Below are 25724 nucleotides of genomic sequence, written 5' to 3' on the forward strand. Positions count from 1 at the left end.
CAAATTAAATGAAATCAATTAAATGAATTAAAAATTTGAATTTTATACGCATATTTTTATAGAACGAAAAAAAGAAATATGGAAAACATAAACATTGATAAAATTTCATAAAATTTAGCGAAACTACATTATTTTTATTTTATTCATTTAATATAATTATTTTTATATTAATAATAAATCAATCAATTTAATAACAGAAATTCATACGTGTACGGAAATTTTCCGAGTGTCAACTTACCCACGAGGAGTGTTCCTGGTATTCTGCTATGTTTTGCACTTTTCACGAGAATAGATCCTTGGAAAATCGTCGATTCGCTAAAAGATTAATTCGTCAAAAATCTACTCGTGTAATCTGATCGATATTCAATATTTTTCTTCTGTTGTCACAAAAACGTGAATTTTATCTTTATTGCATGTGCATAACCACTTCGATTGAACGCGCCCTGAGTACTGAACAGAGTTGAGCGCTACTGTGTGTTGTATCATTGAAACGCTTCTAAAAGAGGGCGCATGTCATTTCTTCAACTATTTATATATGTATATATATAAAGTATTGCAAGCTATTTATTAGATTTAAAATAATAATAATTTGTAAAATCCTATATTTATAATCTAATAAATTATAATTATAATTATAATTATATATAAATATGCAATTATAATGAAGATAAATCTATTGATTAATCGATTTTAATGACCTTGAAATATGTTGCAAAGAATATTATTTTATGCAATTTTTTTTTACGCAGTTTTCAAGTTTTTAAAAAAATTTCGATACTATTATATATGATATAATGAAATAATGATTTTGTTTTTTAAGAAGATTATAAAAATTGTATAAAATTGATAAAAATAACTGTGAATTATTTTATTCACTTACTAATATAATTTATTAAAATAATCTTATTAATTAATGATATTCAAAGGCAATATTACGAAATAATTCCGAAAAAGAATAAGCAATTTGGAATTGTAATTTACTTTTTATTTTATTTTAGTTTAAATTTTTTATATTTTTGTACGTGTGAATAGTATACGTTTATACGTGAATGTGTGTATGTATGTATGCTTGAGTACGTGTAGCTGTGTGCACATATACACATTTATACAATTCAAAAAATGGGTTGTTCTAATAAAGTCTAAAAAGGAGTCTTAACGTAAGTCTTCGCGTTCCATTTACAATGGAATAAATTTGCTTGTAACTAAACTTGTAACAAAACCGTTCTTTTAGCAGGATAATCGTGCGCATTAATTTATCGAAATATTTAATCTAAAAAATATCACATCAACGTTTAATATAAACGTTAAATTATTTTCAATTAAAACGTTATTGCTACAATATTTAAATGTAAAAATAATCGTGTAACGAAAATCGATTATCGATCGTATTATTTTCTTAAAGAAATAACAAAAGCAATAACTTATGTATGTAATTAGATAATGAATCATTTTTTTTTTTTTTTTTTTTTTAATAATTTAACAACACAAACAACACAATTGCCCACGAAAATCCAGACTACCAGCGATCACGGGGATCAGTTTTGGACCACGTACAACAGTTGTAGAATATATGCTAGATTCTAGAATATGTAAAACTAAAGGAACGATTTTGCTCGAATTTCCCTGTTTTACAGTTCAGAAAGAAACTCTTAAACTTGGGTTTGCATCATGTTGTAAAACCGAATTATCATCGTTTCCTTTTTTCTTTCTGCGTAGACTTTAAGCCACTTTCAAACGGTTTAAGCGATTGTTTCAAGGTTATCAACCGTGGATAATAGGATATCTTATTAATAAAGAGGTAGTGAGAACGTTCCGGTTATTGAGTTATAACAGTCAACAAGAGAAATCTTTGAGAAGGAAATTTAACATTTAAGACACACTTGGTGGACACACTTATCACCAATTTTAATTAAATTCTCAAAACGTCTTTCGTCACGTATGGAAACGTATCCTCTCGTTCGCTTGAACAAAAACATGCATTTTAAAACCTCGTATATACGTTAGACGTAAATTCGCTCCGCTTTCACAAATATAATATAGAAGTTCTCACTAGTCCTTTTACAAAAAAATTATTATCCCATATACCTCGTCTTAATAACTACTTAATAGCTACTCGACGAAAGTCACACACGACTCGGTTTTTCGGTATATTTGAAATGCAGTTTTTCGTCTCCATAATAAAATATTACTTTTATTACATCTCGTAAACGCCTGTAAGGCCGCGTATGCATAATCACGCTACCATAACGCGAGCACATGCACTGTAGAACTAGTTATTGTACCATGAAAGAATAAATTATTACTCGAATTGGCAAAACGTGCCGATAGATTTATATATGTATATACGTAGATATATTAAGACGCAAGGATAAACAAGTAATTCATACATAGATATCTGTTTTCCTTTTCTTAAATATCGAAGAATGGATTTCTTTTTTTTTTTTTTTTTTCCTTTTGTATATTTATTCGAAGAAAATATACTTTTGAAATTTTTCTCTCGTGTGAAGGCCCCGTACAGTCACAAGTGTGTGTTCTAAGTAAAAATTCTGAAAACTAACTTGTTCGAATGTACGAGTGACTTTTCTAGAAAATTAGGTTATATCGGAGGAATTGCACGCATTTCGATTTTTTTTTTTCTTATCAATTTTAATATTAATCTTCGATTTATTCGTGCTTAACTCGATCGAACATTTAAAATAATACACGATTTAAGAAATTGTAATATTCCAATTCTAATGATTAATAATTAATATCTCGATAAATAAATTGCGTCGGTTGAGGAAGAATTATAATTATAATATTCGTGTATGACTGTATGATGTTGGTAGACTATACGATATAATAGTGGTGCAAATAAATTGGAAATGCATCGTTAGAATTAATAATACACGCACGCACGCACACGCTATGGAAACGGAGGTATTAACCTATTTGTAGCTCGGAAAGTTCATAAAATTCAGGTTCATCATCACAGAAAAGCTATATATATAATATATATATATACATATATATATATTATATACATATACGCCTATTTACATATATATCTTTAAAAATTTTGCATGCACAAATGCACGTGAATCTAAAGGAAAGAAAATGGTAAATAAATTGATACGGCTAATCGATTACACTTAATTTGCGTTGTTCGATTAATCTCGCTTTTTGTCTATTCGATCGACAAAATTAATACAAATGTAGGCATAAAATTAAACACACGTTAATTGAAATGTGAAGGCGACTTCTGGTTATCAAGATAATTAAACGACATAAGAAAATCAACAAAATAACGTGATTATTTAACTAATATATTTTTAACATATGTTGTTGACTATATATCGCATGACTTATATTTACAATGATATCTTTGGCGTTATTTGGAAATAACTTGTCAAATTTTATACGTATAATTGAATGAAAAAGTTTATACGTAAAAAGGAACGTGTTTGTTTTTTTTTTTCTTCTTTTCCCTCTTACTTTTTCCTTTGAGAACGTATCGTGAAAAAGTACAAGACGAATTTCGTTTAATCCTAGAGGAGTAAAGACTGGTTGACCGTTTATTAAATTATCGCTTTTATCATTTATCTATTATCCTGAGATTCAAACTTTTCTTAATTATCGATCACGCTTAACGTTAGAAACGATTCGCAAAGTCTGTGCACTTTATTGCTAAAGCAAGCATTATCTTATTTTAATTGATATTACTTTTATTGTGATATCGATTTACTATCTAATCATAAACTTCTGTTCCTCCGTTACATTCTTTTTTTTTTTTATCATTATTATTTCAACGATTATCAATATTTTCAACTTTGAGAAGTTGGCAACGTTTTTGTCCAACTCTTGTGTAATACCATCGTTAGTATGATTATTGAGTTCGGTGAATATAAAGTGAATACAAGATTTATGTAAATATCGCAAAATGTTAACGGCGATCATATGGAATTCATTCGCAATTCGATCAATTTACGTATCGACATAATTCTTGTCAGATTATTCGTAACATTATCTTCGTTATCAACAATAGATCTTGCTTATTTTTACATCGTTAAATCGATCGATCTGTTTAAAGATATTACGCGCGAAACTTAAAGGATATATAAATCCTTAATGAAAGAAGATATCTCAAAAAACGTTATTTCTTTTCCTTCTTTCTTTCTTTCTTTCTTTTTTTCTTTTTTTTTTATTTTCTTTTCTTTTCTTTTCTTTTCTTTTAGATGAATCACTTAATTGTCGAGCTTAATTGTTGTTAATCAACTCGTGTATACGCTATTCTATGAAGGAACCACGAACGTTTAATTGAATGTAAAACACGCGACTGATTTTAACACGTATTGCGGGTAAAAGATACCGCTGTAAAACTAATTGTACAGGTGCTAATTGCAATTCCTTTTGCTTGGAAGTGTTATGTTTCCATAAATTCCGTTGAATTGATAATACATCGATGTACATCGTTATCGATGATCATAGTTTTCTCGAGTATAATCATCTTTAATACTAGTCGCCGTTTGTTCAAACTCTGTTCATGTTCGCGAAATCCTTATCCGTCTCTTCCTTCCTCGATCCGTTCAAACATTTTCGATAGAGGCTAATCAAAGGCATGGCCAGCAACAGAACTCCGCTCAACGCAATGAAGAAACCGGCCAAATAAAACGACAGATCGTAGGTGCCTGTGATGTCGTAAAGCCAACCTGAAACAAACAGAAAACGCGTTTCGTGGTAGACTTCGTGGATAGATAGCGAAGGATGCATGCATTATCTCGAATTTCCTCCGGACAATGAAAGTTTGGCCATAATTACACGGCTCACAATCTGGGCCATGGAACTTGAAAACTATTACGGCCGTATAATTCATATAAGAGTTTCAGAGTTACCGTGGGCAGAGCTACTGATAATTGAACTTGCTTTTTCGCAGTTGCGCTAGTTGCATTACTATGTATCCATTCACTGAACACTACCGTTCATCCCGTTATCTAATCACAGCAGAAACTGTATTGACAAAACGATTGAAAATCATTTTTAACACGAAATCGTTAAAGAAATTGTTCATTTTCAATTTGTTGAACCGAATGTTATATTTTTATTCTGTTTCTTACCAGCCAATGGAGGGCCCATGAGATTGGCAACACCTTGAACCAAAAGCAAAAGGCCGTACGCGTTTGTAAATCTTTCGAGCGTGATCAGTTCGACGAGGATGATGCTGGTAAGACTATAATTTGCTCCGATGAATAATCCAAAAGCACCAGAGATTGCGCACAAAGCATAGTAATTGCCAACTACCATAGGTATTAAAGCTGTCACTGCACCGCAGAGGGCCATGCACACTGCGTATACGATGGAAGCGTTTACCCATGCTTTGTCGCCTGCCCAACCGAGGAGAATCTGAAAAAGAGAAAACGATTTATTCCCCTTAATAAACAAAAATTTCGTCGCGATGTCTCTCATAACAACAATTTATTCTGAAAAGGAAAAAAATATCGATGTATTCCTTTTACAATTGCATTTGCAAATTTAATAGATTTCTATTCAAACGATCGTTCGATCGTTTTTCCTTCGCGATATATTCCGATTTCGCAGAATCGATAGAAAGCGGGCAACTTTTCTCAGAATCGTCCCATACCGATTAATTGTGGCCAGCACAGAAGTGGCATAATATAACCCTTGCGTGACACGATCTCAGGGTTAAAGGGAGTTTACAATCGAATGAGATCAGGGAGGGTGAAAGGAAAGTAAGACTAGTCGCGTCACGCTGATTGACCTAAGACGGGATTGACGTAATACGAACCTGTAAGAAGCTTTTCTAGTTTAGCAAAAAAGAAAAAAAAAAAAACTGTTCGATCTGTGCGATACGTGTGTTTTCTCGTTTGCGCTTGTAGAGAGATTTGGAAATACTTGTCGCATCGGTTGAATTACAACGGATTAAAATTAAAAAAAGAAATGAACGGTTTTCAAAATTGGAATATTGAATTTAGGTAGAGAGAGTTGGAACGATACATCACGATATATAAAAGATTAATGTAGAAAGATTTTTACAAGGTTAGAAAATGGAAAGGCCTATCGATTGTTGCATAAGCGGTTACTGGATTTAATTTGATCATTTCGAAGCCGTAGGAACGTTCGAAGCGATTAACTGAATTTTCAGAAATATCACTCGTCAAAAAGAAAATATTGTTTCAGGAACGATGTCTCGGCGAATCGGTAAATGGAAATAATCACTTCTTTATTGGCCGATAAACAACGGTGAGGCAAACTAATATTGGAACACGTAAAGGAACGAAGTAATGGAGAAAGCAAAGGAGAAACCCAGTGAACAAGGAACATCGATATTTGAAATTATCGACACATTCGGTTGAAGTGACACGATCGGTATCAAGTGATAAACCTATTTTCTCGATTTTCAACTATTACTTCAAAATTTTTTATTACCAAAACGTAGAAACGAGAAGAATAACTCTCTTATGCGCGTAAAAATCTAATATTTCATGCATATTAACATTGCATTCTACAATTCAATCGAAAAAGCTTGTCCAGATGGGAAATCGTACTTCGAAATCGTTCGAAAAAGATCATTCGTGGTAAAACGATATTTGAAAATCGAACTCGACAAATCAACGTAATTCTTAATTAATTTTACACATTTCGTTAATCTTTCGCTATGGGCGACTATAGTCCGCCACGTATCGTACGATATGAGCGATCCAAGTTATCGCACATCGATAACGCAAACGTAACGGAAACGTAAGCATCGATATTTTGTTTTTATCGTCAATTCCCCCCCCCCCCCCAATAATTCACCGTCGAAGCAACTCGAATCGAGGCGTTGACGTTGATCTTTCTTCTCGCGCATATTTTTGGCGCGGCGGAGAAGTCGGCCGTAGCGAAAGGGTTAAATAAAGAACGATCCTTACCTCACCACTCATATTGGATATCCCTATAACCGATATCAAGATGGACGCGTCGGTTTCGCTGAAACCCATCTCGATCGCGTTGTCCGTCAAGTAGACGTACGGGACGTCGTACCAGGTGTGAAGGAGGAAATTGCTGATGGCGAAGAGCAAGAAGCGGGAGTCGGCGAAATGGGAGAAATCGAGCATGTCGACTACGAGGTCCCAGAATTCCCACAGGCCCGCGTACCACACGAGCTTGGTCTTTGCTATGGTGGTCATCGAGTTCCTATAAATATCCGGACAACTGGACGCCCTGAGCCTGTATCGATTTATATTGAGCATAGCGCCCCTGTAGGTAAGGCTGTGCCTGTGCACTCTGATATCCTTCAAATAAGCGGTGGGCAATCTCCTGGTATGGTCGAGCGTGCTGGATCTTCTCAACGAGCTGTCCAGATTGATCTTCTTCGACCACCAGAGCCGCCATGCCGCGTCCGTTTGCTGTCGAAGAGTTTGCTCGTCGTTGGCCAACGCCTTCTCCTCCCTCGCGTTCTCCTCGCTCTTCAACTCGGACAGGGAGCTGGGCGTGGGCACGAATCTGGCCGAGGGTGTGCTGAGCTGGTCGTGAAGAGGGCCGGAATCGCTGAAACTTCTCGAGGAGATGAGCAAGCTCGGATAATTTTGCAGCAACACGTTGTACACGTTCTTACGGGTGCTCAGAAGCTCCAATACCTCCAACGGCACCTTCTCGCTGTTCTTCACGAACGTGGGCAGGCTGACCAGGCTGGAAAACAGCTTTTCGTCGTCCTCCTCCTTCTCCTGGATCCGAAGATTATCCATGATCGTGAGAGTGTTTAGCGAGCTGTTGGCGGAGAACGAGTCCACGCTCGAGCTCTGTATCCTGCCCCTCTTCCTCTCCCGATTCCTCCGCCGTTCCTCGGTCTTCGCCCTGGCCCTGATCGTCGTCCATTCCAGATCCCTCATCAGGCAACCGCACACGGCCAGATTGAGGAACAGGCCGGCCAGTATCAACGTGGTTCCCCGCCAACCGTATTCGGCGAGCAGGTATTGGGTAACAGGGGCGAATATGAACGTCCCTATACCGCTTCCGCATACGGACAACCCGGTGGCGAACGATCTCTTCTTGTCGAAGTAATACGCCACTATGACCACGGCCGCGACGAAGCACAATGACAAACCGAAACCGGCCAGAACACCGAACGTGAATATCAAAACTTCCATCGAGTTTGCGTAAGAGCTTATCACGAAGCCGGCGGTGGCCAGGATGCTGCCCGCTATCGACACCCTCCGACACCCGTATCTGTCCGTGAGGAAGCTGGCCACCGGGCCGGACAACAGCGGCATCGCCATGAACAGGCTGCCTATCCATGCCGTCTTCGATTTACCCTCGCCGAAATAATTGAGGAACTCGACGTATATGACACCGAACGAGAACGTGATACCGTCCGCGATCAGATTCACCATGAAGGAAGCCGCGACCACCACCCATCCCCAACCACCGTCGGGCGGAGTCGCCTCGCACAATTGGCCAAGGCTCGAGTTGTCGTCCGAGCTGTTGGTCGTCGAGGGTGGGATCGAGGGGCTCGACTGGGGCCTCTGCGAATCCCTCGAATCCTGCTGCTGCCTCTTCGAGTCTTTGTTGAATTGCACGTGATGCTGTTGCCTGTCCTCCCGCGGCAACTTACCGTTCACCAATTTCTCCGTGCTCTTCTGGGACGAGGATTGATTCTTGGACAGGATCTTGGTCGGGGACGCGAAGATCGAGTTCCTCTCGGCGAAGACGCTTTTACGCTTGGCCGGGCTTGCCACGATCTTATCCTTCTTCTTGTTGTTATTGTTGTTGTTGTTGTTGTTGTTGTTGTTGTTGTTGCTGCTACTGCTGTACAAACTGTCCGGCTTTTTCACCGAGTTGCGGGACGACGATTCGTTCCTCGACAACTCCCGCCTCGCCTCCTCCCGTATCTTCGAGCCAGCCTCCTCGTAACCGTCCAACCCTCCCTCCCTCTCCTCCAGGCAATTCCGAATTTCCTCGTCCCTCTCGATCACGATCGAGTTCACGTAGTAGCTCTGATCGTTGCACAATTTCGACCGCTCCTCGGACAGGATCCCGATCCGATCCGAACTTTGCCTCCTCTGCCTCGATCCGCTCCCCCTACCCCCTGCCGCCGACTCGTCCTCACCGCTACCTTTCACCGATCCCGTTCTAACCGGGCTCGCCTCCTGGACCGCTCTGTTCAACGAGGAGGAACACCTCTTCTCCGCGCTCGCCTCCTCCACGCCTCCCCTCGAGTCACCGTTCCCCTCCTCCTTCCTCCTAGACGATCGGCTCAGCTTCTCCTCGCCGTTGAACTTGGCCCACTCGGCCATGATGATCGGCACGGATCGCCAAGAATAAGGAGGAGCCTGCCGTTCAAGTGCAGTCCTCGACCGGCCAACTCAACCACATCGAACCTAATTCTTCTATCCCTACCTTCTACCTATCCAATCTATCTCTCGTCCCTAACTACACCCTAAGCGACGATGGACACGACGATACACTTCTCCTTCTACTTTTTATCTACTTTTCCCTCCTCTCTTCCGGTTAAGCACTGGAAACACACAGGGAAGAGAATTTTTTCTATTATCCGTTGGGGAAACTGTTCAAAACTGATCTAGTTTCGTCCTTGATTTGAACAACGGTAAACCCGGCCACTCGTAGAGCTGTCTAGTGAACTGGCGGCGCAACGGCAACAAAGACGACGGCGAGACGCGCGGCGAGTCGAGAACAAAAAAGTTCCTTGTTGCGAAACACTGGCGGTGTATCGCGTCTGGGCCGCAACCATCGCAAACGTGGCCCAGGATGCGGGACGCTTTCCTTCTTCTCGGGCCCTGGATAATCGGGACCGCCTCCTCCGCCGCGAAACGATCGTCAACCCAGGCACCCATACGGCGAACGGTACTGCTTCGGCTCTTGCGGTGTATTCTGCGAACGAAAATGAAATAACGTGTCAGTCGTGTCCAGTTTTCGTCGATTGTCCAGGAGAATATTTCTTTTTTTTTTTCGATATTTTTTCCTTGCTTCCCCTCCCCCCCCCCCCGCTCCCTCCGTAATTTTCTTTGCTAATCGAGTTGAGCCTGAGCTCAAGGAGGAAAATTAATTTTCAAATTATTCCCTTTTGGAAAGGTTGGAGTTTAAAAAATGTATTTTTAAATAATTTTATTTGAAAAATTATATTGTACGATCGGAGGGGGGGGGGTAAAATTTTTAATTTCGAAATTATTTAAACTTGGCAAAGATATTATTAATAACGAATTTACAAGATACGAGGAGTCTACCTCATTTCAATCCGTATCTAACAAGAGGAGCGAATCCTCGAGCTTAATCTAATTTTATCGTGATCAATGAAACTTATTTTTCAATACTTTCGATCGCGATCGTATAAAAAAACTTTAAAACCATCTTGATACGCGAATCTCACGAGCCGAATATCCTTTCCATTTCCTCGTTAATATTCTTCGATACTGCGTCTACTCGTGATAGAAGATTAATAAAAATTGGAAATTAAAACATGTATCGAGTTCCTTCAAATTGTAATTTTATTACAACGTTTAATTGTATAACACAGATACAGTTTCTAATTATTTTTAACCAACACAGATATAATCCCAAGCAGGAGATCTATATTTAAACGCTGTAAAATACGAAATAAATTCATCAATCTATATGCATCTTGCGTGTAACAATGAATTTTCAATTGCAACTACTTGTTTCCAGAATCACGTTAAATTATTTCAATTTTATGCTCGATTACATCCGTCATGCTTGAATTAATCGCGAATTCATTTATTCGAATCGTTATTGATCGGCGTTTTTTCTCTTTCTTTTCTTTTTTTTTTCCGTATCAAAAGATGCAACCGGCTTAAGTACACTCAAATGCACACAAAATATATAATATAAAAAGAAGTTCGTCTCGTCCGACCTTGTTTTCCAAATGCACCCGTTTTTATTGTCCCGCCCGCACTTTGTTGTACAATACTCATCACGCTTGATGAGAGGCATCAACGATTGCTAATATTCAAATGAGATCAGCCACGCTGGTTAATTCGAATCGAACAAAGATCATACTTTCGATCGGATAATTATTAAGGTTAATCTGATGGAAATACAGGTGATAGCACGGACATCGCGTTTTCCTTATAATTTCGCAAGTAAATTTTTCGTATTCTCCTATTTTTTTATTCTCGACCAAGGTAAAGATAAGTAAAGGAGCATTATTTTCGTTTTTCTTTTTTTTTTTTTTAAACGATACGCAAAAGATAAAACTATGAAATATTCAAGTTTCAATTATCCCCGTTTTATCCTGTTGCAAAAAAAGGTTTCTAATTGATTTTAAAATTTCGGAAAAAAATTTTCTCTAAATTGCTCCAACGTACATACGAAAGTATCCACTAAAATAAAATAAAACTTCGAGTTGCGAGATAGCTCTGCTGCGGATATTTTTGCAACTGAAACAGAATTTTTCATAATTTTACGAACAAAATTAATCGAAAATTGGTTAAAACGATCGTGGATATACAAATTGCCTGTGATCACCAAATTACGAAAGATCGGTACAACGAAGAAAACAAGCAAATAAAACCCTCTCGACAAGGAAGAAACAACTCCTTTTCTTTTTTTTCATTAAATTTGAACACTTATGCATGCGTACCTATTTTCACGTTCGATTCGTTCGAATATCTTAGTGGAAAGACAAGAATGTAACGCGACGAGCAAGTCGAGATATAAAAGTTGGGTGTTAATAATAAAAGCAGATCGTCGTAAGCAGAATTCTCGCGTCGTCTCGATTTCTTCGAATTCGACGTTTGCCAGAGAGGCGGCGTTGTCGTTGAGATTTGCTTCTGCCACTTCGTAACTAGCCGAAGTAGCTCGAATTAGAGTCGGCGATTATAAATGAAGTTCATTGTGTATGAGTTGCTATCAATTTAACAGTGGCCACGATGATCACGTGCGTATCTTGCGATCCCCTGGTCTTTCCTTCCGCCAGCTCTTCTTCTTCTTCTTCTTCGCCTCACCTTCCTATCCTCCTTCCCCCCTTTTCTCTCCCTTCTTTTACACGTGTTCCACCGTAAATCGATTTATCGCCATTTTGTAGGCGATGTATGGCGCGCCTTTCGCAAAAATCTTATCTTCGACGCCACACTCTCACGCTTCGTTTCGACTCTGCGTGCAACGTTATTGTCAGAACTCGAGGAAATTTTAGATTGTTCGGCCAAGTGTGAATACCGAAATACCTGATACACGCGGAATTGGAGCACGGAACTCTGCCTCGCTCGCTCGCGCCATCGATATCAGATCTTGAGAATTAAGGGACGGATGAAAGGGTTGGATTTGTGCTCGAGAATGAATTGGTTGTCTTTTCGAATTTTTCCGTGTTGGAGTTCGTCGAAAGAAAGATTTTAGAAAATAATAGAACGGAAGAATGAAACGAAGTAATTGAATATTCGAAAAATTGTAGTTTACGATGTTTCGAAAATTTAAGAATTGGAGAATCGAGATGGAAGAGTAGCAGGTGAATTGGATAAAATGTAATAACATAAATTTAATTTGATAGAGATATTTAAATTCTTTAAGAAAATAAAATAAAATAACCCTGTATTCGTATGTTTAAATAATACTATTCTTGAAATGTTTACTTTATCGAATTAATCTTGTTTAATTTTATTTTCACGGAACGGATTTTGATTCATTGTAACGTAATTCGTATTGATTGACAATTATTAATAATAACGCTGGCGAGAAAAGAATAAACCACGAATCATTTTCAAATTCAAATATACATGTGTGCTATTCAATTCACACATGCATCATATAATTATAATCATAAATAATCGCGTTATGATACGTAATTAACGTAACATAAATATACGTGATTTATCATATAAATAATAAATGATTTATATCTATCTATATAAAATACAAAAAATTGTAAATTATTTATTTGTTTCATACAAAATAATAACTTTTCTTTATAAAACATATAATTTTAAACGATAAATAATACAATAAAATTAATAAAAAATTTTTAAAAATCCTATCTTTCATTGTATGTATTTATCAACTTTTTCTTTTTTACCCGTGTTCATTTGAATGTCCAAAGATATCAAAATATAAACCAGCCATTGATATTTAAACCGGATTCTTAACGAACCTCTAAACTTGTACGAAAGAAAAATATCTGCTTTTTTAATTCGTCAAAATAATTGTGGGTTTAACACTGACCTCGATCCAAAGGAAGAAGGCGATTTACTTTTTGCGCGAACCTTATGCTATCTTAATAAGCGGCTCGCACGTGAACCAGGAAATTTGTAGCTCGAACGGATCCATAAAGCAGCTGCGTCATTTACGAACGAAACTTTTCTCACGAATTTTTCCTTGTAAGAACGTATTAAGAAAAATCTCTCTCCTACAACATCTTTCTATCGAAAAAATTAAATAAAATGTGAACATTCAAAATTGTAATTCCGTTGATTTGAATTTTAAACCTGTTGTTGATATCTTGATCCGAAATCAACGTATTTATATTTCATTTTTTTTTTTTTTTTTTTTTTTTTATCTCGCCTATTTACATATACCTTAAATAAAAATTAAACGATAACAAGAATATAAGGAAACACATCGCGTATTTAATTCAAATATCGTTTCGCGAATTCTATTTTTTGAATATATAACTACGTCGATTCGAGCGACGAAAACAATTCTGAAAATAATAGAATAGTTACGCTGTTACCATGAAACAAATTGCTATCCCAATTTTAATCCTTCCCACTATTTACTTTCCCACTTCTAATCTTATTTAATTCTCGCTCTCTCCAACTAAATATATAATTTATAATTTATTTTTAAATTATCCCCAAGTCCGAAAATTTCGATATTATTTCACGACTATTCTATTACCGTCATACTTACGTAGACGCGGTCAGAATGCAACAATGCACGACAAAGAACGTACGAAAATTAACGAGCCTCAATTATAGAATAACGCCAAGTTGCCAATCCAAGCAAAATAGGGTGAAATGAATGAAGATTCTTCCGATTCTGGCGCTGAACCCGTGAAAAATTCGTTCGAGTTTTTTAACACGCGCAACGTTCGAATCAACTCCTTAAGCAAGGGGGGGGGGGAAAGCTTACTTATTACCTTAATTAGATTAACGATCTCTAGAGTGAGAAAACGAAGAGAAGGGAAAGAAGGAAATGTTACGTAATCGTGCTTTGTTCGCTGTGTAATCAACTTTAAGGAGTTCTTTCCCCGGAATTAACGAATCAACACTTTGGATATAGAAAACTGTTCGAATGGAGATGATAGAGAGAGAGAGAGAGAGAGAGAGAGAGAGAGATGAGGGAGAGAAAGAGAGAGATTATTCCTTTAACTATGAAGAGTGAAGAATAAATTGAGCAAGATATATGATTTTATTTGAAGGAATAAAGCCAATGATCTTGAAATCTTTGAAATGCTTCCCACTTCCGGAACGCGCCATCCAACGAAACCATTTATTTTTTTAACAGCTGTAATTTGTTTCGATCGTTTCCAACCGTTTTAAAAATTATATATCTTTGTTCGCGCGAAAGATCCTGACACTACAATTATACTCAATTATAGTCAAATTTAATTCAAACAAGATTAAGTTTTAAGGATGAAATTGATAATTGTTTGATCTTTCAATAATCATTAGTGCGATGGTGTAAAAATTAGACTGTTCTACCAGTTTTAAATTTTAATAAGCGTGAAATGGAAAGATATGTTAAATGAGACTTAAAGAAATTAACAAATATATAAATGTTCATAAAGTATGTGAATTTTCTGAAATAAGAAAGAAAGAAAGAATAAATATATATATATATATATATATATATATATATATATATATATGGGTAATAATGCTTAACGAGAAGATACAATCGAAAAATTTCATTTAAAATAAATAGGTAAAGTTAAAAAAAGGAATAGAAGTAGGACGGTGAAAAGGAAGTACGATGTAGCTGTTAAAAGTGTCTAACGTGTCGCGACAAAATGCTCAGTCTGAAGCGTTTACTTTTCAGAGGCTACAAAAGATATTTTAATACACGCACGCTCTGACCGAGTATGATACAAAAGAGCACTTTTGTTGCAAAGGAACGTTTTAGACTGAGTAGCGAATCGCAGACTATCAAAATCAGATGAGAAATACAAATATTTTATTAAAATCCGTAAATGATATTTGATAAAATAATCTCTTCAATCAATTTCAAAAATAAAAAATATCTATTAATTGAATCGTATATAAGAAAATTTTTACTTGTTTAATTATTTATAATTCGATTGATATATATATATATATTTCACGAGTAAAAATTCTATTTCTATATTTTTCTTTCTTCGAATATAAAATATAACTTTTCCTCATACGACAATATAACGAGAATGTTTAACACATATATTTGTAACGATTATTGCACAAAACGATCATAAAGTTATAAAACAATTAATCACAGCTGATAAAGAATTTAACTTTTGATCTTGTCAACAAAATCGCTTTCGATTTATCGTTTTATTAATAATATATATTATGGCCTTGAATGATTTTGTGGGATAGGTCATTGAACTTAATCACTCGATGCTATTATTCTATACTGATTTATCTAATCTAACCTACATTCGTTGAATTAAACGTACCTTAACTGGTACTACTCGCTCTAACATTATAAAAAATTTCTCTTTAACTAGATCTTAATTTATATATTAAAATAATGTTCATTATTTTTCATACATATAAATTAAATGTATGAAATCAATTCGACAAAAATGACGTAAATATAAAACAATTAACTTACAATATTCTTTACACGATACATATATGATTTTATTAAAAAAAATGAAGTTGACCTTGACCGTCCACCCACGGACCAATTTGTTTCCAGTGTATTTAGAAGCAGCTAACAACCATAGAATAAATTTTCAGCTCAGTTATTTCGTGTTCAAAGATTGACTACTTTTGCAAAGTGTGACTCGAGTAATAGTAAAGATTTTAATAATAATTTATGTCCCATAATTTAATTCGATTCAATAAATCGATTAATTTTCCTAATTGAAAGATTTAGAAAACTTAATGTTTCACGATCACCGTTCCGGGAAACTGTAAACCACGTGCTTCTGTTTGGATGACAGTCAATCAGTTTATCAAATGGAATGGCCAACATTTGACCCGGAAACTATGAACCTTCGTTATCACTGTGCAAGGAGAACGAACTCGTGGTACCACGTGCTGCCGTTTAATAATCGCCTACCGGGTTTTATTACGCTAAAAAGAATATATATCGATCTTGTGTAGTACACGTCGTATAGATTTCAAAGAAATGTCGATGACAATCATATACGTTTGCTAGGTGCCACAATTGCATAATCGAAAATGCTCGAATAGGTTGTACATGAATTTTTATATATTTAATTTTGAATTTTCAAATATCCGATTAAAAATTTGACAATTTAAATAATGTTACAGGGATATTTTTTTTACATTTTTTTGTATTTCGTGTAAAATATCATATTAAGAATTTCTTTAATAAATTATTAAAAGTGAAAAAAATGATATTTTTGAATTTTGTAAAAAAATAATAGAGTTTTTGAAAAATAATAACAAAGAAAGCATAAAAGAAGCGTGTATCAATTAACGGAAAACGGGATTATTATTATCAATGTTAGATACTGGTCACAATGTAAAGAGATACATTAACCTGGTATAAAATTAGATCTTTGATAATAGAAATTGTACTCCATTTTATTTCATAAAGCTTTTGTTTCTCATAAGTAAAAATACCAAGAAATTAATCGATTTATATTTTATTGTAATATAGATACATTAAATTTACTCGAATATACAAAGCAATTACTATTTATAAATTTGTTTGTTGAATTGTAATATATTTTGTACTTCTGTACAAAAATAATTTGTAAATTGTGTCATAGTTTTGTGGCAATGACAATGACATTGAATCAAAAATATACATAAATATAAATAAAGAGAAACATACCATGACGGAGCGACACTTGTTTTTCTAATCCTTGTAAAAGTCACAATGGCAATTTCGATCCTCGAAAATATCAAGATGTTCTCATTTGCCAAAACGTTTACTACACATCACGTATCATATTTATATTTCACAATATCAACTTTAAATAGTCTCGCGTATGATAAAATTTAATTTGATCTTCCACAATTCATTCAAATTTTATCGGGCCGAAAACGCTCAAGATTAATTTATTTCTTAAGAATTCTTCAATTCACATAAATTTCTTGATATTGGACACTTTTGTATTTTTTATACATAAAAATAGTTAATAAATTCAAATTTTTAAACAAAAATTACTGATAAATGTTTACAAATCTCATAATTTTTGGTTATCCGATTAAAATTTCTATATCTTCATCATATTTGGTAGAATTTTAAATCATCTTAAACAGAATGTTAACTTAATGCAACATAGAATTGTAAAATCGATCGATCTTATTTAAGATCAAGTCCCGTTGAACAATTTTTTGACATCCTGCGAAATCCTGTCGCCATCATGGATGCAACAATATAACACATTTCACGAAATTTCAAAAAACACTGTTAATCTCATTAATTTTCCATTATAAAAAGCTTTTATTTGATTTTTATCGTAAGAATGATGCTTAAATAAAATTTCTTAGATATCAATCCAAGATTTCCCAACTCTTTTATCTTCTCTTGATACATACATACGCATATGTACGCACATGCACACACATGCAAAATCGTACCGTTAATATCCGTCCATTTTCATCGGGACTATTTCTGTTACCAATGACCGATCGAACAGACTGTTTTGTTTACTTCCAGACCGTTATGAAAAACAAGCGTATATCCGGACTCGTTCGCTGACAGAAGCAAAGGACGAGAAAAAAAAAAAAGACCGGTTATTCAATACGGCTTCGCAAATGACTTATTTCAAATGGATTACACGAGTTGTGTCCAGAAGAATTACGCGAATAAAACTAATTTAATTCGGTTATTTATCTTTACGTTGCAACACGGTTCATACTCCGCACGTCGTATATTCTTTACGTAATATCAACAATCACTGGACATTTTCATCAACGATTGTATATAAAAGATTTTAAACATAAATCAGAAGATACTGTTCGTTTACACTGGCATTATTGCCGCAACAGTAAAAGTTATTAATAATCTTCTATCGATTAACCGGTTAAACAAGGAAGAGAATAATCAAACATTCGATTGTTTCGACAGATCGTATCTTGGAAAAACACTTTTCTTTTTTCTTTTTTATTATAATTAATGCTGTTAAAACAAGTGTCAACGTTTTAAAATTATTTTACTTCCCGATACTGTTTTTGTTCCGGTTAACCTCACTCCATCACATCGAAGTCTCGTACGCGTAAAAGTTCGTTTTTCTCTAATGAAATGGTCGTAACGGTGTCGCGTAGAGCGCCTCGAGTGCGCACATGAGGACGGCCGAACTAATACTGATAGCTGGCAATGCTTTCGCCAATGCATACGACTGTTGCCTCCAAGATACGAAGTTCTTAGCCTCTGCTCTTACCCGCGTTTTTCCTTTATATACAAATGCGCTTTCTGCACGATCATCGGGGAACATCAACCACACAAATTAATAACACAATAATTTATTGATAATCTCTAGATAATAAAAACACTTTAATTTTTTTTTTACTTAGTATCATTATGGCCATATGAGTCTTTTTTTTTTTTTAATATCAAATTTTTTTATCGATCGTGATGAATATTGATATTCATTTTATTTTTTGTCAGATATTAAATTTTTATAAAATTTTCTTTTAAACAAAAACTTTTTATACCATATTTTTATAATATTTTATACACGTTTTCTTCTTAAATTATCTACAAATTTTTCTTCTTTCTAACATATGAAACAATGAATAAATAATATTATCATTTCTCTCGTAAATGTCGATGATATCTGTTTATGCACTATTCATGTATACAATTACATTTTTAAATAATGAAAACATTTTCCAATGCGCAGCATTTTTTTTTTTTTATTTATTTATCAAGAAATTAAATTATCTCAAAGCTCGTAAAAATAAAAACGCGTAATTTCCTTGTTAAATTTTTCTATTAGAATTTAAACGCATTCGTGGAAAAATCATTGTTACGCAGTATAAGATACATTGATATTTTTTCCTGATTTATATAACATTTTTCCTCCAATTATACGAAACTTCCCCTTAGAAATTAACATTTTTAAGAATATTTTAATACCGACGGCTGCATCTTTGTTTGATAACTTTATCTGATTTCATAGAAAACGTGTCGATAATTCTAATTATAATACATACTTATATAAGATGAATGATTTCACGATAAAATTTAGCATAATTGAAAAACAAATTAAGTCCTTGTTTTTTGAGAGTAAATGTGTACAATTAAGGAAAATTTTCAAATTCAATTTTCTTGAAAACTTTTGCTTTTAAATTTTTAAATTTATTCCATTTTTGCTTGTTTTTATTGTAAAAAATAATCATCGATAATTCATCTAATCAAGAAATAGCCAATTTTAATTTTCATATTTTTTTTTTATCTGAAAGTTATTAAACAAAAAAGTTGAAGGTAAATATATAATTCGGTGGAAAAAATGATGGAAACATTGCGTAAAATGTAAAAATATGGTCAATATGCAGAAATTGCAATTACGACACTTTGACATTTGGTAACCAAATGTTTTTATCTAAGCTATTTATAAAATCCCTATTAAAAATCCCTTACAAATATTTTTCCTTTATATTTGAACTTGACTAAAATGTTATGAACTCATTGAATATACTAAAATCAATTAAATTCTAGCTTTTGCCAAAGCTAATTTGCATATCCTTGATAAAGAAAAAGTGGTCTTTGAACAAATTTGTCATTCTAGAAATATTATTATCACTTGTATCTACTATCTGTACCAAACAAACAAGATAAATCTTCGATATAATTTTGAACACATCTTCACTATTATTATCGCTATTGACGCTACTTTTGGATTTTTTGATCTTTTTTTTTTTATCGTTTTAAGAAAAATAATAAATCGTGTCAAATATCTTTTTCAGTAGTTTTATAATAATAATATTGTATCGATATTTCATCAAACTTAAAATCGAAAATTAACAATGTACACGAAGAAAGATCTGTCGAGAGATATCTTAGAAAAATACTGAGAAATAAGATATCTTCGTTTTTAATTCAGATCTTCGAGTTTCTCGAAACTGATTCCACATGCGAAACGTCGAACTAAGTTGTCACGAGCTCGAAACAAACGACCTGTTTGCCGGGAAAACTTATCAAGCCATATTTAAATTTATACCTGAGAAAACTTGGAAACAATTCGCAAAAACTTTTCCAATTTTTATATATCACTGTAAGAACAATTAGAGTATAAAGATTCATAAAGATTTTTTTTATATTTTCAATAAAAAATTGGAATATTTTAAATCGACATATATTGTGTATATATTTCATTATACGCAATGAAATTTTATTTGCAAATTTTTTTTTTGTGCATAATCGATTCATGAACGTGATATTATTTAAACAAATAATGCAAATGAATACAAAAATTTTACAAAAATTTTATATTATCGTTGAATAATTAAATAAATTTGTGAAAGAATATCGCAATAATGATTCGTAATATCGTTTCGTAGAATAGTATTGTAAATATAATACGTAAATATAATACGTATTCACACATAAAACATATTATACATCTGTTGAACAAATCTATACGATTTCATATCAAATATTGAAATATACCGATATGATTTTATCTCGATCAACAAATTTATAAATTATTCGATTAATTTACTTATTTTCGTTTTTTTTTTTTTTTCGATGAATTAATATTAAAATACGAAATACTTAATAATAAACTCATAGGAAAAAATCTTAAAATAAGAAGTGAAGATTAATATTCATGATAATTTTATAATTTGATGATTATTACACGATATAAACTATTTGTAAAAATATCACAAATAATCACAAATGACAATCGTAAAACTCGGCAAAATTTTGCGATGTAATCGAATAAACAATTTAATAAATAAATAAAATATATAAATGAGGAAGTGAAAGAAAAATTATGCGCTACATATTATTAAAATAAACATTTAAACTTGAAAATTTATACAGTATATATCCGTGTATATATCTGCATTATTATTTCGTTATCGTTATCGTGGATAAAGATAAAATAATCTTGTAGATATACATTCCATTTCAATAGATTGATTAAAAAAAAAAAAAAAGAAAATATGTACAAAGTAGAAAAAAATATTGAAACGATATATGAACAATATGCAACAATAAATAAAAAAGATAATAATAATTTTCTATCAATATTTCAACATGTTGAGTTTCAACAATATAATGAGAAAAAATTTTCGACAATATAATTTGTTATTAGATTAAAAAAATATATATATGATATATATATAAATAATTATTGAAATAATGTAATGAATTATACATAATTAATTTTAAATTAAAAGTTAAAATAATATATGAATAATATACTACATTAAATTAAAAAGAAACAAAAATTATCATCACTCGATGATAATATTTATAATCGTTTAACAAAAATAAGTATATATTATAGTATATAATATTATACTATAATATTATAGTAATAGTCTCGATAAAAGGTTAAAAGCGTGATAAGATAAATTGTGGCAGCGAACTTTACTGATCATCCTATAATTTTTCAACTACCTATACAATTTCTGCGATGAGCAAACAGTATTCGCGTATTTATATATCCATTTCATCGATATTTCGCTTATGAATAATGTTCCATTGATGAATCATGAGAACAAATATGTCGGGAACCGCGAAACTTTTCTTGGCAATTTTGCTTTTCCTATTACCACAAATACACGATAAGTGTGCTAAATGCGAAAGATGTTTATAAGATCGAAAATTGATTAAAATATGAATAATTAAAATTGTGAGTATAATAAACAAGAAATTTTTAAAATTTCATCGTCTTATAATTGTGAAAATTCTACGAAACAGAAATTTATCTATTCTGAATGTTGAGATTGGACATTTTACAACACTAATTCTTTTATTACATCAAAAAATAATCTATATTCTTAATTAATTTAATATTATCACACGGAGGAAACAAAAATTCATCGAAAAATTAATCATTTAATCTTCAGAAACTTATAATACCGATCGTACACTTTGGCGCCAAAATTAAAAATATGTTTCTGTGAACATAAAATTCTGCCTTTTAAAATGAGAATGGCTTTGAAAGTGAAAGTGATTCGAACGAAGTAAATTTATTAGAGGCGGATTTATTAGATGCTTTGGATTTTTTCCAAAAATTAAACAACACATGAAACACATAACAATCGTGAATCTTATATCTTATAGGAATCCAAGCCTTAAATAGTTAAAAAAAATTCAATTGTATAATCCTTTTTTCCTCATCGCTCAATTTCTCTTACTCCATTAATTCCAATGAACCAAATTAATTTTCGAAAGTAAATATCCGATTGAATTTTGTCAATCTTACTTTTTTAATTTTATAATTATAATTATTTATCTTATAATTTTTTTTTTTTTTACAATCTTTATACGTCTTTATCTTATATTATATAGAGTTCGAATCGAAATGAATATATCTTCATCCATTTTTAATTAACTTGCTTGACTCGTCCAATATCAAGAAATTAAGAATATTTCAGAATATTGATCGGTTCAAGAAACAAGATTATAAAATCAAAAGATTAACATTTATTCTAACAAATTTAAAAAAATCGCACGAGAATCACACCACAAGTGAGAAATACATATTTTTCCTTTACACGTGAAATTCTTAAGGATCGAAGAATCGCAGTTTTCGAAAAATCTGAAAACTGCAATTCAACGAAACGTGTTATAACACGATGAAACATCGGTACATAATTAGGCCGTGGGAACAAGAGAACGTTAGAAACATTTAAAAAGACTCTTCCTTGTTGAGAAAGAACATGAAGATCCCTCGAGATCCCTGCATTGCGGATCTTCGTATCGCACGGAACACATTGGTCCACATCGTGGTCCATCTTTTGGTCATGGAAAATGAAAATCGTGAACAATTTTCTGAATTGGTCGAAAATTCGATAATAATATCGTATTAATAATTCGCGACTTTTAGATTTTTGTATTTTTTTTTTTTGTGTGTGTTTTTTCACTTTTCTTATTATGTATCCATTAAATGTGTACTATACGAAATTGATAAAATTACAGAAACAAGTGAATTTGGATCGAATTGACCCATATAATTAAAGAAATTGGTTGATTTAGTTAAGATCAAATTATCATGATTATGAGTGAAAAATTGGCAAATGTTACACGAAAAATTGTTAATAATTTGTATGAGTTTTAAAAAATTTTCTTGTTATTAAAAAAATATTCTATTTCGTTGTTTGAAATCATATAAATTTCTCCAGGAAAATTTAAAATTTTTAAACGATATATTAAATTTTTTAAATGAAGCAAAATTACCGTAATTTATTATAGAAAAATGAACATTTAAAATTTGCAAATTATGAAGATATATATATATATATACATTTTTTTCTTCTACTAATTAATATACAATACAATACAGTATATAATATATATGTATATATATATAATGTATTATGTATTATATATTAATTATTGGAAAAAAAAAATATCTGGATCAAAGACGTGCTTTTTGCATAATTACGTCGATGATTGTATTAATAAAATTTCAATAATAATTATTCAAATATTTAAAATGGTTATTATTTTTTTGTGTCGAAAAATATTAAATAATAATATTAATTCTTTACAATTCTCAAGGCTACTAAATAATAATGATATAAAATTACATATATTTTTAATTATACTATAAGTATAATTAAAAAAAAAATATTAAAAAAAATTTGATTTCTAACAAAAAAAAACTATATGAATAGATTCTATTTCTATCTATAAGATTTAAAAGATTCAAGGATATGATGAAGTGATGAATCACAATAAAAAATCATACATTACTAGCTAGTAGTAATAATCCATGAATGAAGAATCATTAATTTCTAACCTAATCTAACCTAATCTAAATCATTAATTAGAATCTATAATGGAAAAAATGGATATATTAAATTTTTGTAAATATAATAAAGTATTCGAAAATTAATTATAAAATTTTAAAATTATATAATATTATAATTATTCTTAAATTTATTAGAGGTTATTATATTTACTTTATTTGTTTAAAGTTATATTTTTTAATTTTTATTCTTAAAATAAATGAATATGATTAAAATATTTTAAAATCATTTATATTATAGACTTATGTGTAAATTTGATTGAAGTTCATATGTTATGAATATGCTGCATCGATCATTTCATCTTACAATCATACCGAATTAGTGATACAAATATAACGTGTCTAAACTTAACAAGAAGCCGTTAAATGTCATGAAGTAACAGTCACAGTAACATATCTATTTTCAGCAACGAAATTATATTATCTATTTGAATTTCACGATTGCCAATTTAACAAAAAGAATAATTTCATGTACAATAATAAGAAATATTAAAACAAAGTAATAATCTTAAAGAAATTTGCTTCTATCTGTTTTGAAACAATAATAATTTTAATAATTTTTAAAACACCACTTTAATTAAATATTTTTTTTAAATAAAACTAAATAAAAATATTTTATTTTGAAAAAAATTAAATCTCTTTATTTAAAAAGTAAAATTCTGTAGCATACATTGTTATCAAAACAAGAATATTAACCTGTTATGTTTTAATATATTAATAATAATTGTATAATAATTGTAAACAAAATAAGCGTCAGCTGATCAGCTGATCGTGTTACCATAACCGCAATGGCTGCTATTGATCTCGTGAGCAAGCTCTTTCGCACGCGCGTTCTGCGTTAAAACCCCTTCTACCTATTTCTACGCACGCGATTAAATCTTGTCTAATGTCTTATTTTCGGTATTTGTTGATGAATAAAATAATTTATATGGTACTCACCAAAAGTCGATCTGCAAAGCTGGAGCGAATGCTAAAAAACTGCGACGCACTCCATAGTACGCGCGGGAAACAATAACTTATAACTAATTGACAAAAAAAATATAATAATACACGAAAGATGTAAGTAGAACTCAAGAAAAAATGTTGATATAAAGATAGATGAAACAAGGGACACGATAATTGACACAAGAAAGACAAACTAGTTTGATATTGGAATGTAAAATGTGAAATTTCGAGAAGCGACTAAAGAAAGGAATAACGCGATAGGGAGAACGATACGTGTTTTGACCGTGTCTCAAGTCCAGGGTGAATTGTGATTAGTTGCGCATGTGTATCGACGCAACCCTTCTTTCACAACTTTCATTGGTCGCTTTAAGAGACAGGGACGACACGATTCAGGGTGCAAAGTAGGGAATAAAGGAAAAGTAAAATATTATCAATTATTATTGACATTCTTTTTTTGTTATTCTTCATATCCAATTAATTTATTCTTAAATTATAACGAAATAGTTTATTCAGATATTATTTATCTTGCTAGAAATTTAATTATAAATAATAATAAAAAATTATATAACAATAATTCGCAATAATATTTAAAATATAGGAATACGATTTTTTTAATTCTAATTTCTATTTTTCTATTAAATATTTTTAAATTAATATTCAAAATATAATATATTACTTAATACTAGCATAAACGAAATATATAAAATAGATTTAACATTCAATGCAT

General features: G+C 32.2%; 1 protein-coding gene across 3 annotated transcripts; it reads right to left on the reverse strand.

Moving 5' to 3' along the window:
• Positions 1-963: 963 nt before the first annotated feature.
• On the reverse strand, positions 964-25298 carry LOC100864787 (monocarboxylate transporter 9). Of its 3 annotated transcripts, none has more exons than XM_086910247.1 (4): positions 24992-25298; positions 6906-9864; positions 5094-5379; positions 964-4688 (listed from the first exon to the last, which is right to left on the reverse strand). In XM_086910247.1, exons 2-4 carry the CDS (start codon positions 9267-9269, stop codon positions 4510-4512), a joined length of 2829 nt encoding a protein of 942 aa, XP_086766373.1. In that variant the 5' UTR covers positions 9270-9864; positions 24992-25298; the 3' UTR covers positions 964-4509. The 3 variants fall into 3 exon arrangements, with proteins under 3 accessions (XP_086766373.1, XP_086766372.1, XP_086766374.1); XM_086910246.1 differs by lacking the exon at positions 24992-25298 and adding an exon at positions 16948-18427; XM_086910248.1 differs by lacking the exon at positions 24992-25298 and adding an exon at positions 17700-18404.
• Between the last annotated feature and the right edge of the window lie 426 nt (positions 25299-25724).

The sequence above is a fragment of the Apis florea genome, unplaced genomic scaffold (assembly GCF_048593485.1).
Source record: "Apis florea isolate Af1SG1 unplaced genomic scaffold, ASM4859348v1 contig_3170_pilon, whole genome shotgun sequence".
NCBI lineage: Eukaryota > Metazoa > Arthropoda > Insecta > Hymenoptera > Apidae > Apis > Apis florea.